Source organism: Esox lucius, chromosome 5, assembly GCF_011004845.1.
Source record: "Esox lucius isolate fEsoLuc1 chromosome 5, fEsoLuc1.pri, whole genome shotgun sequence".
NCBI classification, from domain to species: domain Eukaryota; kingdom Metazoa; phylum Chordata; class Actinopteri; order Esociformes; family Esocidae; genus Esox; species Esox lucius.
Genome location: NC_047573.1, coordinates 17,173,451 through 17,188,508, shown reverse-complemented (window position 1 = coordinate 17,188,508; position 15,058 = coordinate 17,173,451). Strand labels below are relative to the sequence as shown.

Here is a 15,058-nt window from a genome sequence, read left to right as displayed (position 1 = left end):
CCGACAGTGGTCAGAGGAAGGACAAATTAGGACAAAGACTTCAAGGTGTTACTCTGGCCTCCAATTCCCCAGATCTCAATCCGAATGAACATCTGTGGGATGTGCTGGACCAACAAGTCCAATCACCAGCAGCTTCACCTCACAACTAACAGGACTTAAAGGATCTGCTGATAGTGTCTTGGTGCCATATTCCACAAGACACTTTCAGGGGTCTTGTAGAGTCCATCCATGCCTCAGTGGGTGGCGCTGTTTGGGCGGCACGTGGAGGTTCAACAGCAAATTAGAAAGGTGGTCATAATGTTTTGCCTGTGTATATGCCTCAGGTTTGTATTCCTTTCCCTAGACCTGTATGTATTATAACCATGTTGACTAGAACAAGTGACAGCATGCCACTAATCAAGGAATTAGTTGTTTGCACAATGTAATATGTCGATATTGTCAGCTTTGTGGGTGCTTATTTTTTTCTGTGAATCATTTGAGAACATTTTGAAAGCTGTCAAGGACATAGCTAATAATTAATCCAATATTGGGTGAATAAACAACAGCCTTTACACTTGTCTTTAACAAGTTTTTTAAGTGGAACTGTCACGCCAGCATTCATGTAAGAAACAAATAATTGTGTTAAATACATTAAATTAAATTTTTATGAGGTTTTTGTTATATTTGACTCTGAATTCCATAATGTGGAGTAAGGAATTTTGGCTGAATAAATTGATACACTTCAATAAATATTCCTATAATACACCAATATATTGCTTGGTAGTCGAATAAATGGTAGGTTGTAAATCAAAGGACGTTTACGTCCTTTTGAGGCCTCCATTCTGTATTATGCCCCCTTTTTTTTAACCAAAAAAAGACAATATAGGCGGCGGATACAGGCGGCCGAAATGAGCTTTCTCCGCAGGGTGGCCGGGCGATCCCTTAGAGATAGGGTGAGAAGCTCGGTCACTCGGGAGGAGCTCAGAGTAGAGCCCCTGCTCCTCCACATCGAGAGGGGTCAGCTGAGGTGGCTTGGGCATCTTTTTCGGATGCCTCCGGAATGCCTTCCTGGGAAGGTGTTCCGGTCCCGTCCCACCGGGAGGAGACCCCGGGGAAGACCTAGGACACGCTGGAGGGACTATGTCTCCCGGCTGGCCTGGGAACGCCTCGGTGTCCCCCCGGAAGAGCTAGAGGAAGTGTCTGGGGAGAGGGAAGTCTGGGCATCCCTGCTTAGACTGCTGCCCCCGCGACCCGGCCCCGGATAAGCGGAAGAAGATGGATGGATGGAGACAATATAGGCCTAGGATTAAATCAGCTAAATCAACTAAATGTGACTAGCTAAACAATGTTCGTAGCTAGTTATTCATCCAGATTATAAACACGGAGCCTATACTATATAGCTGTACATAATTCTCACATATGCCTTCAACATAATTCCCCAACATTCTGAAAGTATGGACAAATGGAAATGTATTTAATCGTTTGTCAGAAAATTTTACAAAGGGCGTTACTGTGTGTGTATTTTAAAATGTTTAAATATGATTTACTGTTGTTTAAGTCTGACAGTTACACTTGAGGGCTAGCTCATATGACACAGCGACATCATTACTACAAATTTTGGAACTACAAGATCCACAGTTCTTGGAGCTCGCCCCAGGAAGAAGCGGGGGGGAAGACTAGGCGGAATTAAAGGGAATGCGCAGCGGTAATGCTACTCTGTTGTCCTGGAGAAGGGACTAGCAGTTCATAAGAAGAGGAAGGTGGAACGGCGGCGAATACGGACGCTTTTGCTTGTTGACGTTGCTTGCATCTAGTGCTATTTCCTAATGGCAACGGAGGATCAAAGGAAATCGGTACTACCGCCTATATCGGAAATCTGTACGCTACCGACACTTCAGGGCTACAATAACAATAATAATAACAATAACAACAATAACAATAAAGACACTGAGGGTAGCGAGAATACGGCCACTGCTACATCAAGCGCTATCGAATCAAGCGGGACGGAAACACACAGTTTCGGGAACGGCTCTGGAGTCAATCCTACTTTGGGAAATAACGGAAAATGGGTTCGATTGAACGTCGGTGGCACCGTATTCCTCACAACACGGCATACCCTACTAAAAGAACAGACTTCCTTTCTTTACCGTCTCTGTCAACAACAGGACTTGCATTCAGACACGGTAAGGCCAGGACTGACCGAACGCTTAGCTTCGATAATGACATAAGACTTGTGAGATGTTTGATCGAACTGTAATCACTTGATGGGTGGATCACTAAATTGGAATGTTGCCAACTGATACGCTGTTTGACCAGCTGTGTAATGAAAGCCTTTTATGGTTCCAGAACCAAATAGAGTTCAACCTTTCCACCCAATTTTTTTTTGTCCCAATAGATCCAGCCGAACCACAACTTTGGAACCGTTATTGCTCTCTCTGTGTGTGTGTGTGTGTGTGTGTGTGTGTGTGTGTGTGTGTGTGTGTGTGTGTGTGTGTGTGTGTGTGTGTGTGTGTGTGTGTGTGTGTGTGTGTGGTGCGCACACACGCTCAATTGCCAATGAGTCAGATGGATGTGCACGTGCTGCTTCATGCAGACAATGCAGACCAGTGAGACAAGTTGGCAGCAAGGGAAGGAGGGTGAAGGGTAATAGGACAACGTCTATAGGTATGGGTTGTCATCATGGAACCCAAATCTGCTAAAAACATTTACACATACCCAGAATTGTACTTGGTGTAATGGTGCTGCTAGTAGTAGACAATATTTCGGGACTGAACACAGAAAATCGATAAATAAAATACAGTACATCAATGCAGTATGATTAATTACAAATTGCCTGTCCATTGGGTGCCAACAATACATTCAAAGATAAATTGTTCCCCTACCGTTAGCCACAGTGAATCGATGAAACACATCATACTGTTTTACATTATTAAGACTTTTGTAGAGGTCAAATAGGTAGCCCACTTAATAAATTAGCATGTAGCCCCCTGGTTAAAAATGTGTAACTATTTGTATCTTGTCCTCCTGGTGGAACACCACTAAGCAGCCGGTGAAGCAAACCGTAAAGTCGACCCATCATTCAGTGTGTTAATTATGTACCCAGCATTCTGCAGAAGGAACTGCACAGTGTCTGTGTAACGAGCCAAGTGCTGGTCCTCAATGGAGCCCGACTGGGTCCCACAGGAAATACCTGTTAAGACAAACAGACATGTTTTTGGTCTCAACAGAGACACACACGCACACACATGCAATCTTTTTACTTCCAGTGAGAAATGCCCATTTGATTTGTGTGTTCCAATAAACTGTTTAAATTGTTTGTGTGTGTAAGTGTACGTGGGCATGTGTGTTTGTATTTGTTCTCCAGCACAACTGGCTGAGTACATGACATGCCTTCTCTCGATAGCAGGGCTATGTTCACCATGTCTGTACTTGGTCAAGGCTATTCTTGGGTTCTATTATTCTCTCACAGTGTAGTTTGTATAGGGCTAGGAAGCATTCAAAATGTGTGGGGTAATATTATGTAGATTTGGTTGGGTGCAATTATGTTGTCATTGTCCTGGGGCTCTGTATTGTCTGCTTGTGTTTGTGAACAGAGGCCAAATATATATAGATAGATATCTCTCTCTCTCTCTCTCTCTCTCTCTCTCTCTCTCTCGGCCCTCCAGTAAAACCTCATCCACACTCTACCTCCTCTCCTCCATTATCTCGCTCCCCTTGTATGCTTCTTTTCATCTACTTGCTCTCTTTTCTCTCTTTCATTCCATCCTCCTCACACTATAGGCATCACAGTCCTCCCGGGCTACTGATATGTCATAGCTGTTTAACTGTTTTTAAAACAATACTGCCTGTGTAGTATTTCTCCCCTCTCATTTACTGTTAGTCATTCTTGTAACTATACTTGTAATAAGAGGCTGTATAATGGACTCTTCAGTAATGCAGAATGTCTGACCTATCATTACACCCAATACAAGAAAGCGAAGGACTAGGCCTCTAGATGTTTTTTTTTCTATTACCCGGGTGTCAGTCTGATGCTATCTTCACAGTAGCTCTGTTGTAATCTGCTGATTTGGGTTCGAGTCTGAAGAGGTGTTTCCTGTGTGTTTTAAAACACACAAACTAACTGTGGAATAAGGATTACAATCTGTCTGGAACACACAGCCCTGCCCCCCTCTGTCCCAAAATACCATACCCCTGACAGCAGGGCCCTGCTGTCACCCCTGCCTTAACTCCCACTGCCCTCTGCCCTCTTCTACTCCTCCTTCCCCCTCTTTCTGTCCTATAGTGCTTCTGTTTCCCTCCTTGTTCAGTACAGTCTAATACAGGCCTTATTTGTTTTTGTACAATTACTTTTCAAATAGTAGCAATGCTAGGAAAAAGTTAATTGTATTAAAAACCACGCAGGCTTTGCAAAAACATGTTTCTCGTCAACAAAGCTATTGTATAATCTCTATGAAGTCACTTTACAATCCGGAGGTTTAAAAGTGTAGTGCTAGCGCAACTAACCACTCTTTTCCAGCATCGGAACTATACCAGCACGAACCAACGGCGTAGGTTGGACGTTGTGTTAGGTTTAATTTTCGGAAATAATACTAATATTTTTTTTATTTCATTGTACAGTTTTCCATGCTATACATATAAGCGATGCTACAACTGACGTTTACAATATCAGTGACGATGAATGACAAGTGAGCAACGTATAGTCTTCGGTTGTAGTCAGTGGTGGTATAGTCCCGAATACTAGGAACAAAGTAGGCCTACGTGTAAAAGTATGCACAGAACGTTAGTACATATTTAGGTTTGGAATCGCACTTGAAAAATTAGTACAAGACATTTCATGTGTGTCTGTGTTGAGACCAACATTATTTCTGTTTGTCTACAAAGTATCCCCTGTGGTACTAGGTGAGGCACCCATGAGAACCAGACGCTCGACTTGACTGGGACATTTTGTATTTATTTTATGGTGTGACTGTAGGTGGTGCAGCTCAACAGCCAGGATAACAGAAGATATGGAGACTGTGTACTTAAATATTCACCCTGTGTGTGTCCTTGTTCCAGGACGTGTGAGGACTAAAAAGTCCCACCAGGGTATTAAAACATGGAAAACTTGACCTTGAGGGGACATTTCATCAGTCCACATGCTATTTTTGTCTGAGGAAACCGCTATGTTTATGGTCAAGGTTGAACATTACAAGTGGGATTGGTATTAAAATCCCACACCTAATAATGTATAATTAAGGTTCCAGGGGTGTTTTGAATCTGTGCGAGTGGGGGCTCTCTCTGCCCCTGTCTAGTGCCTTTCCCTGGCACGTTTCCCTGTGCCCTTGTCGATGTCCCCCTCATTACTCTCTCCCCCACCACTTGTCTGTCTCGCACACTTCTCCCTTCTGCATGCTCTCATTCCTTTCCCTACATCCCTATCGTTTTACATCACATCATCAATTCAGAGCTGCACCCTATACAGCCTAACCACAGCCTCTCCAACCGTCCGTCCCACCCCTCCTTTCCATCGTCTCCTCTCCATCAATCCTCCCCTCCAAAAAGCAAAGAGTACATGTTCCTGAATTCTTCCCACCTATTCTGCTCTTTTGGAACTCAGAGGCTCTCTCCTCCACATCATCCCTATAACTCCCATTCTCTTTGTGATTGTCTCTGCGTCTCTGTGATGTATGCCTGAGGCTTGTCGATTAATCGGCATGCAGGAAGCGCTCTATGGAATTTCTATCCAGACTATGCTCTGGCAGGCGGTCAACTATGAGTGGGCCAAGCCATGCGAATCTAACAGGCTCTCGTCATCTCTGTCTTTTCTATCTCTCGCGGCCCTCCTCTCTTCATCTCCCTCTTCTGTCTCTCCCATTCTCCTCTCTTCATCTATCTCTCCCATTCTCCTCTCTTCATCTCTGTCTCTCCCATTCTCCTCTCTTCATCTCTGTCTCTCCCATTCTCCTCTCTTCATCTCTGTCTCTCCCATTCTCCTCTCTTCATCTCTGTCTCTCCCATTCTCCTCTCTTTATCTCTGTCTCTCCCATTCTCCTCTCTTTATCTCTGTCACATTGGCTGCAGTATGAAACCACACAGCACCAACAATCTGTGTTTGGCCCATCTGAACAAGAGAACTGTTGCTGTTACAGTATATGAAAACCAATAGCACCAGGGTTTCCAGATACACAGCTCTGGAAAAAATAAAGAGACCACTGCACCTTTTTCTTTCCTTTCCAAAAAAGTTCAAAATGAAGGTATTGAGTGAGGAACCGAAGCGTTCAATTTGCAGTGGTCTCTTAATTTTAACCCTTCTGTTCCTCACTCAAAAGCTTCCTTTCCAACTTTTTTGGAAAGGAAAGAAAAAGGTGCAGTGGTCTCTTAATTTTTCCCAGAGCTGTATAATAGAATAGAACTGCACCTAATATAGATCATTACTTAACATAATCCTATGGTTTTCGATCCCCTTATCTATTTTAGGACGAGACTGGGGCATATGTGATTGACAGAGACCCCACCTACTTTGGTCCAATCCTCAACTACCTGCGACATGGCAAGCTGGTCTACAACAAGGAGCTAGCTGAAGAAGGTACTGTATTATGTTTGACACTATTGACTTAAATGACAGAAGGCATAATTATTCCATTCTAATGCATTTTAAGACCTAATAAGACATGTAGAAACACCTTGTTGCACTCCCTCACAGGTGTGTTGGAGGAGGCTGAGTTCTACAACATCACGCCTCTGATCAAACTGATCAAGGAGAGGATCCTAGAGAGAGACTGTAAAGTCACACAGGTCAAACATGCACACACACGCATACATACACACACACACACACACATACAGATACAAGACTGCTACGGGTTCGCTAAAACCGAAAGAAACACCCAGTGCTGTGTTAGGTAGAAAGACTGTAATTAATCTGTAATTACTAGTTATAGTATATTTTCTGTATATTTTACATTTTTTTATCAGTCTATAATTTTAATGGTAGGTTTATTTGAACAGTGAGAGACAGAATAACAACAACAAATCCAGAAAAACGCATGTCAAAAATATAAATAGATTTTCATTTTAATGAGTGAAATAAGTATTCGACCCCTCTGCAAAACATGGCTTAGTACTTGGTGGCAAAACCCTTGTTGGCAATCACAGAGGTCAGATGTTTCTTGTAGTTGCCCACCAGGTTTGCACACACCTCAGGAGGGATTTTGTCCCACTCCTCTTTGCAGATCATCTCCAAGTCATTAAGGTTTCGAGGCTGAAGTTTGGCAACTCAAACCTTCAGCTCCCTCCACAGATTTTCTATTGGATTAAGGTCTGGAGTCTGGCTAGGCCACTCCAGGACCTTAATGTGCTTCTTCTTGAGCTACTCCTTTGTTGCCTTAGCTGTGTGTTTTGGGTCATTGTCATGCTGGAATACCCATCCACAACCCATTTTCAATTACCTGGATGAGGGAAGGAGGTTCTCACCCAAGATTTGACGGTACATTGCCCTGTCCATCGTCCCTTTGATGCGGTGAAGTTGTCCTGTCTCCTTAGCAGAAAAACACCCCCCAAAACATAATGTTTCCACCTCCATGTTTGACGGTGGGGATGGTGTTCTTGGGGTCATAGGCAGCATTCCTCCTCCTCCAAACACAGCGAGTTGAGTTGATGCCAAAGAGCTCGATTTTGGTCTCATCTGACTACAACACTTTCACCCAGTTCTCCTCTGAATCATTCAGATGTTCATTGCCAATCTTCAGACGGGCCTGTACATGTCCTTTCCTGAGCAGGAGGACCTTGCTGGCGCTGCAGTATTTCAGACCTTCACGTCGTAGTGTGTTACACATTGTTTTCTTGGTGACCGTGGTCCCAGCTGCCTTGAGATCATTGACAAGATCCTCCCGTGTAGTTCTGGGCTGATTCTTCACCATTCTCATGATCATTGCAACTCCACAAGGTGAGATCTCGCATGGAGCCCCAGACCCAAGGAGATTGACAGTTCTTTTGTGTTTCTTCCATTTGTTAATAATTGCACCAACTCTTGTCACCTTCTCACCAAGCTGCTTGGCGATGGTCTTGTAGCCCATTCCAGCCTTGTGTAGGTCTACAATCTTGTCCCTGACATCCTTGGACAGCTCTTGGGTCTTGGCCATGCTGGAGAGTTTAGAATATGATTGATTGATTGCTTCTGTGGACAGGTCTCAGCTCGTCACCTGTATAAAAGACACCCTGGAAACAGAAATCTTTCTGGTTGAGAGGAGATCAAATACTTATTTCATGCTCATCAATTTATAACATTTTTGACTTGTGTTTTTCTGGATTATTTTGTTGTTATTCTGCCTCTCACTGTTAAATAAACCTACCATTAAAATGGTCATTGCTTTGTCAGTGGGCAAATGTACAAAATCAGCAGGGGATCAAATAATTTCCCCCCTCACTGTACGTGTAGTGTCTTTGTTATGTCTTATGTAATTAATGTTATGTTCTGATGTTCTGTTATGTAACTCTCAATTTTCATCCCATCCTCTATAAAATACGCTTTACTGTGTCCTCCACCTCAGCCCCTTGGCTATACGCACACGCGCATAAACACAAACACAAACACACACTTACACAGGCACTGCCTTCTTCCACCTCCTCCATTTCACCCACCACCTACTCTCACTGTCACTGGTCTTGCCAACAGCACTTCTCCTTGTTACCCTCCATTTTTTTTCTCCCTGTTAAGAAATGCTTTTTATGTCTTTCTTTGGACGCTCTCTTTGATGCCTAAACATGCGTACAGCGTTCTGCAGTGTGTGGGCGCCCCCTCTCCTGTTTCCTCCTTTATTTACACCATCTCTCTCAATCAGCAGGCGCCTCCTAAACATGTGTACCGGGTGTTGCAGTGCCAGGAGGAGGAACTGACCCAAATGGTGTCCACCATGTCGGACGGATGGAAGTTTGAGCAGGTCAGCGTGCGCACCTGCAGAAAGGCCCGCACCGGACTGCTCTGGACTGTGGGTTGGACTCACACTGCTGCTCTGCTCCGCCACCCTCCCCCAATCAATTAACCCCTTTCCTGCTCTTTGTTAGCCAATCAGAGCATCTGAGTCACACCATACAGACCAATCAGAGACCAAGGCCAAGTTCCCAGCGGCCTCCTTTCCACATTCCCTTTCCCTCAGAAGGCCGATCTAAAGAGAGGTCTTGGGTTGCATACATCCCGCGATGATGATTAGGGGAAGGAGATGAAAAAAGGAATGCCACCTTATGTTGGCATATTGCTGGTTCTGTAAAGTGTGTTGAGTAATGCTGACATGGTCTTCACTGCTCCAGGGTTGACTGTTAAGTATCACTGCCCACATCAAAGTTGTGGTGGACTTGTATTGCTGCTAGGCTGTCCTTCCCCTCTCCCTCTGTCCCTTCTCCCTGCATGAACATCCCTGAGGTTACCTGCTGTGATGTGGAACCACCTCTCTCTGTCCCTTCTCCCGCATGAACATCCCTGAGGTTACCTGCTGTGATGTGGAACCACCTCTCTCTGTCCCTTCTCCCGCATGAACATCCCTGAGGTTACCTGCTGTGATGTGGAACCACCTCTCTTTGTCCCTTCTCCCTGCATGAACATCCCTGAGGTTACCTGCTGTGATGTGGAACCACCTCTCTCTGTCTGTCTCTGGTAGATGGTGAACATTGGTTCGTCTTACAGCTATGGGACAGAGGACCAGGCTGAGTTTCTGTGTGTGGTCTCCAAGGAGCTACACACCCCTGGGTCAGGCCTGGGCACTGAACAGAGCCACAAAACTAAGGTGAGATTGACCCAAAGGAAACACACACACACACACACACACAATTATCCGTGCCTACATCGTACATCACACACACACACCATTCACCTATCACTACCATTTACTTTAACAAATAGCTGAAGGTGCAGGATACAGATCACTGTCTGCATGTGACGTTTTTCTCCATCCAAGATGATCTGAGTATCCGTTATTATCAGGATTCTCCATTCAAACTCTCCTTATGCCATTCATAAGCAACTTCACTCCATCTGCCACACCTCTTCTCTCTCCCTGTTTCTCACTCTTTCTTGCTTTCTCTTTCTTGCTCTCTCTCTCTCTCTCTCTCTCTCTCTCTCTCGTCAACTGTTCATTCTCTTTTGATATTGTCGGGTGAAGTCTTCAGAGGTGCAGGAGGAGGAAGGAGGAGCGCAGGATGATGATGAGGAGGGAGGAGGGAGAAATACGCCCCCGAATGAGTGGATTAGAGAATGACAGTCTTGTGTCAGTGTTCCAAAGACCTGAATGGTGAGGATCAAGGCTGGTGTTGTTGGCTGGTGGTGGAGTAGTAGCAGTGTTAGAAGGTGTGAGATCAAAAGGGATCCAGGGGTATTTAACATCGTAGCATCGTCTCCTTTGCTCAGATCCTGTACCATATTCAAGGACCAAGAAAAGACTTCAACTTTTATGAATGTTTTGGGGGATTGAAGCTGGACTAGGTAACATTCTGAAAAGAATTCAGGTGTGAGAAACAACACCCCCGATTCTTCCCTTTTCTCCCCATCTTCCCCTTAGCCTAAGTTTGATTGACAGCTGGGTCTCTCTTTCCTAATCATGTGAATGTGCATACAGGCGATCTGAATAAATTTTTTGACACAGCAAACTGAAAATGTATCAACGTAGAACCAGCTAATTGCAATGGCAACAACACGGGTAAGAAATGTTAGCTGTCTAGTTATGGGTTTCTTTAGACTAATGTACACTCACCTAAAGGATTATTTCTCATTAATGCAGTTATCTAATCGACCAATCACATGGCAGTTGCTTCAATGCATTTAGGGGTGTGGTCCTGGTCAAGACAATCTCCTGAACTCCAAACTGAATGTCAGAATGGGAAAGAAAGGTGATTTAAGCAATTTTGAGCGTGGCATGGTTGTTGGTGCCAGACGGGCCGGTCAGAGTATTTCACAATCTACTCAGTTACTGGGATTTTCACGCACAACCATTTCTAGGGTTTACAAAGAATGGTGTGAAAAGGGAAAAACATCCAGTATGCGGCAGTCCTGTTGATGCTAGATGTTAGAGGAGAATGGGCCGACTGATTCAAGCTGATAGAAGAGCAACTTTGACTGAAATAACCACTCGTTACAACCGAGGTATGCAGTAAAGCATTTGTGAAGCCACAACACGCACAACCTTGAGGCGGATGGGCTAAAACAGCAGAAGACCCCACCGGGTACCACTCATCTCCACTACAAATATGAAAAAGAGGCTACAATTTGCACGAGCTCACCAAAATTGGACAGTTGAAGACTAGAACATCACATTGAGTTCACTGTACTGAAATGGCCCCCACAGTCACCAGATCTCAACCCAATAGAGCATCTTTGGGATGTGGTGGAACGGGAGCTTCGTGCCCTGGATGTGCATCCCACAAATCTCCATCTACTGCAAGATGCTATCCTATCAATATGGGCCAACATTTCAAAAGAATGCTTTCAGCACCTTGTTGAATCAATGCCACGTAGAATTAAGGCAGTTCTTAAGGCGAAAGGGGGTCAAACACAGTATTAGTATGGTGTTCCTAATAATCCTTTAGGTGAGTGTATATTATATGTAAAATAGGTTAAGTTAGACTAGCCAGTTTGCTAAACAATTTGTATAAATATGTGAATAAATCAGTGTATTTGTCCAGAAGAAAAAGATCTAAATCAGAGTCAAATTTCATCCCTTTTAATTACATTAGTTTTTTCCACCTGCTTTTGCCCTTGCTTTATCCAGCTCTTTTTTACAAATAGCGCTACTCTCCAAAATCTTTCTCGGCATCTCAGTTTTCTTCGCTCCTCATCGTGGACTTATGCCACCTCCAGGCAGTATGCACATTCACAAACGGAGTCAAGCCCTGGCTCGCCAAAGGCGATTGGCTAAAGTTTGGCTAGAACAGGACTGGTTGGATTGTTACTACCCAAGGAACGGGATTCCAGGGGCGGGGAGCTGTCTGTGGTGCTAACAATCTCTCACAAGTCCTACCTAGTGCAACTTTAACAAATATATAGAATGAGTAGGCTGTGCCCTTTTAGACATTGATATTTCATTGGGGCCTTGGTGTTGCTGGTGTGTTGCCATTGATCTCAGAGCACACCCTAAGGTCACCCATTAGCAATGCAATGACATGGAATAGCCCCAGCCTTTTCATGCACAAAGACAACATACACCCACACAATCTTACTTGTTCAAGGACTGCACAAAGTAGGGCTGTAGCTTTTCTGTTAGCTCAAACATCTGATAATCCAGTGACGAGCATGGCCAGAGATACCATAACCACATGTATGTAGGGTGCTGCCTTTTCCATCCATATCAAAAGGACATAAACATGGTCTTCCCAAACACTATTACATATCATTCTACGTATTACCATCGTCATCATCAAACATTAAAAACACATGTTTCAATTTGTTTTCACGTCACCCAATCAAAGCTGATCTAGAGTGTGGGGTGTTCCCCAGTTTTAAAACACAAATTTCATTGGTTACATGAGCAGGCTCTTAGTTAACTTGGAGAATCTGTCTTTTTAAAGATTGTACCCTCTGATGTTTTCGTTGTTGTCTCTGCTTTTTTACAGCTTTTTCAGATCCATGGATCCCGGATGTACTAGAGAGAATTTTATTTTTTTAGCTTGACATTTCATTGTGTTTGTTAATAATTCTGTTATTGTTGTTCCTTTTGAAAATAACAATAACTGCTTTAACATGTTAGAAGATTAGCAAGAAATTAGCAAAAATATTCCTCCCTCCAGAAGCAAAATGTCAACATAAGTGTGTAAACAAGGATGTTTGTAAAAGCACTTTGTATTATCATTCCAAATCTTTTAATGTATTTTAGTTTTTTTCATAAATTATAAAATACAATTGACCAAAGACAATTACAAACAGTACTGCAAATCAATGTGCTCATCTAAATGTGAAAAGGGGTTTGAAATTGCTTGATACAGGGGTGAGACACGGGTGAGAGTGGCAAATACACAACCTAAGATATGGGCCTGAGCCAGGGGTAAGATATGGACTTGAATCAGTGTTGGCACATGGCCCTGACCCAGGGGTAAGATATGGGCTTGAATCAGACACTGGCCAGGGGTGAGATATGGGCTTGAATCAGACACAGGCCAGGAGTGAGATATGGGCTTCAATGCAGTCGCAGGCCAGGGGTGAGATATGGGCTTGAATCAGACACAGGCCAGGGGTGAGATATGGGCTTCAATGCAGATCTGTCTGTCACTCTGATCTTGCTCCAGATCGTCTCTGGCCTATGACAGGAACAGGATAACGATACAATACCCTAGTTTTGACCTGAGGCCGTAGGGCCACTGGTTCCATCTCTCTTCTACAGCTGATTCTGGAATGGTAGGCTCTGGAAGACCATGGGTTTGTATTACATGTTTATTTAGAGCAATGATGGTCTGTTTTTGATCATAGCACATGTAGTGTCACAGAAGTGCAGATTTCTTTTTTTTAAATACAGTAAATGAGAGAAATAGAGATGAAACCCTGTCAAACTGATTGTCAAAGCCTCAATGACCAGTTATAATGACTTCATAGCAACTGCATCCAGAGAATGTCACCGTCCATCAACGGCTGTCTGTACCACCTTCAAATCCGGGAAGTACAATAATTATAGTCTCTGCGTGACAACACAACGATCAACGTTTTGACTTTATTTCATTTAAAGGCTTTCAAGGAGGCAGTCTTAAATTTTTGTGCACTTAAGAGTAATTTTAATTTCGGCCTTTTGACATTAAATAGCATTTTTTAAAGTCTTGCAATAGAGATTTTTGGGTGCCTTGATTTCAAGCAAAAACAATGCCATATAGGCATGTAACTGGAGTGTCTGGCCAGACGTTTTTCAGTCAGTGGTAGGTAATAAGGACAAACCATTTAGTAAATACTGTATTTGTTGTAGTTATTTTATTCATAACATTTTTCGATATAACAATTACTACTTCTGTGAAATCATTTTTCCTGCCAAGCTTTTTTTCTGTTTTTTTTGTTTTGTCTAGCCATGTGTCTGGTGTAGACCTCATTTTTGGTGATGTTTAAATATTATGTAGCCTGAACTCAAATGGTCTCTGCTTTCCCCAAGACATCAGAAGTTGAGCTGAAAGCCTTGTATTCCTAAGCGTGTTTGTTTATTTTTCTACTTATCCATCAGCATGACATATTTGAACTTTATTTTATATGTATTGTTTAAGTGTAGATATGGGATTTACTGTAGTATATTTCATCTTGTTTCTGGACAGTAGTTTAGTACTTTTTCTTAGGCATCCAATGCTGTTACATTATATATGTATTTCTTTCATGGTTTTAGCAGTAATTGGAATCAGGCTTCATTATTGTTATCAATAAGAACATTATGTTAATATGTGTAAGGCAATTGTGCACAGTCATATATAATTTTATTTAAAATGTGCAAGAGTGCAGACTTCCTTTGTACTCCCTTTAACTATAGCCGCAATGTACTTGGAATACACAATCATGAATTCTCAGACATCAGGAACAATTGCATTGCCTACATATACTGTATGTAAAGAATCATATCAAAATGTTTTCAGTCCAGAACCCCCTATTTGTATAATGCAATGCAATTTCAACAACTGTAAAAGATAGTACATTGTCACATAAAGAAATAAAGGTTAATTTAATGTAATTTGTTTTTAAATCTGAAATCATATCTTGTTTTTATTGTTCATGGTATAATGTAATCAAAATGGTCTCCATTCTCTGGCATAGTCCGGTTTCAGATCCCATCACTGTACTGAGACTACACTCGTGAAGGTAACAAATGACCTTCTAATGGCCTCAGACAAAGGTTCCGCATCTGTCCTGTTGCTTCCTGATCTTAGTGCTGATTTTGACACTATTGATCACTCCCTTCTCTTAGAGACTGGAAACCCATATTGGGCTATGTGGACATGTTCTAGCCTGGTTTAAATCTTATTTATCTGAAAGGTATCAGTTTGTTAGTGTGGATGGCGTATCCTCTGACAAGACGAAGGTATGCTTTGGTGTTCCTCAAGGCTCGGTTCTGGGCCCATTATTGTTCTCACTATATATGCTGCCTCTGGGCGATGT

At 43.0% G+C, this 15,058-nt stretch overlaps 1 protein-coding gene across 7 annotated transcripts; it reads left to right on the top strand.

Moving 5' to 3' along the window:
- Nucleotides 1-1,662: 1,662 nt before the first annotated feature.
- Nucleotides 1,663-14,633, top strand: kctd17 (potassium channel tetramerization domain containing 17). 7 transcript variants are annotated; one of them, XM_034292413.1, is made up of 8 exons: nucleotides 1,663-2,162; nucleotides 6,436-6,544; nucleotides 6,662-6,753; nucleotides 8,799-8,945; nucleotides 9,612-9,737; nucleotides 10,113-10,241; nucleotides 10,358-10,455; nucleotides 12,556-14,633. In XM_034292413.1, exons 1-6 carry the CDS (start codon nucleotides 1,806-1,808, stop codon nucleotides 10,206-10,208), a joined length of 927 nt encoding a protein of 308 aa, XP_034148304.1. In that variant the 5' UTR covers nucleotides 1,663-1,805; the 3' UTR covers nucleotides 10,209-10,241; nucleotides 10,358-10,455; nucleotides 12,556-14,633. The 7 variants fall into 7 exon arrangements, with proteins under 7 accessions (XP_034148304.1, XP_010893835.1, XP_034148303.1 ...); XM_010895533.5 differs by lacking the exon at nucleotides 10,358-10,455; XM_034292412.1 differs by having other exon boundaries at nucleotides 10,113-10,455.
- The last annotated feature ends 425 nt before the right edge of the window (nucleotides 14,634-15,058 follow it).

Coding starts and splice junctions, on each gene's coding strand:
- kctd17 (XM_010895533.5), top strand. CDS start 1,806: ATGGCAACGGAGGATCAAAGGAAATCGGTACTACCGCCTATATCGGAA. Junction 2,163..6,435: donor AGGACTTGCATTCAGACACG/GTAAGGCCAGGA, acceptor TATCTATTTTAG/GACGAGACTGGGGCATATGT. Junction 6,754..8,798: donor GAGACTGTAAAGTCACACAG/GTCAAACATGCA, acceptor TCTCTCAATCAG/CAGGCGCCTCCTAAACATGT.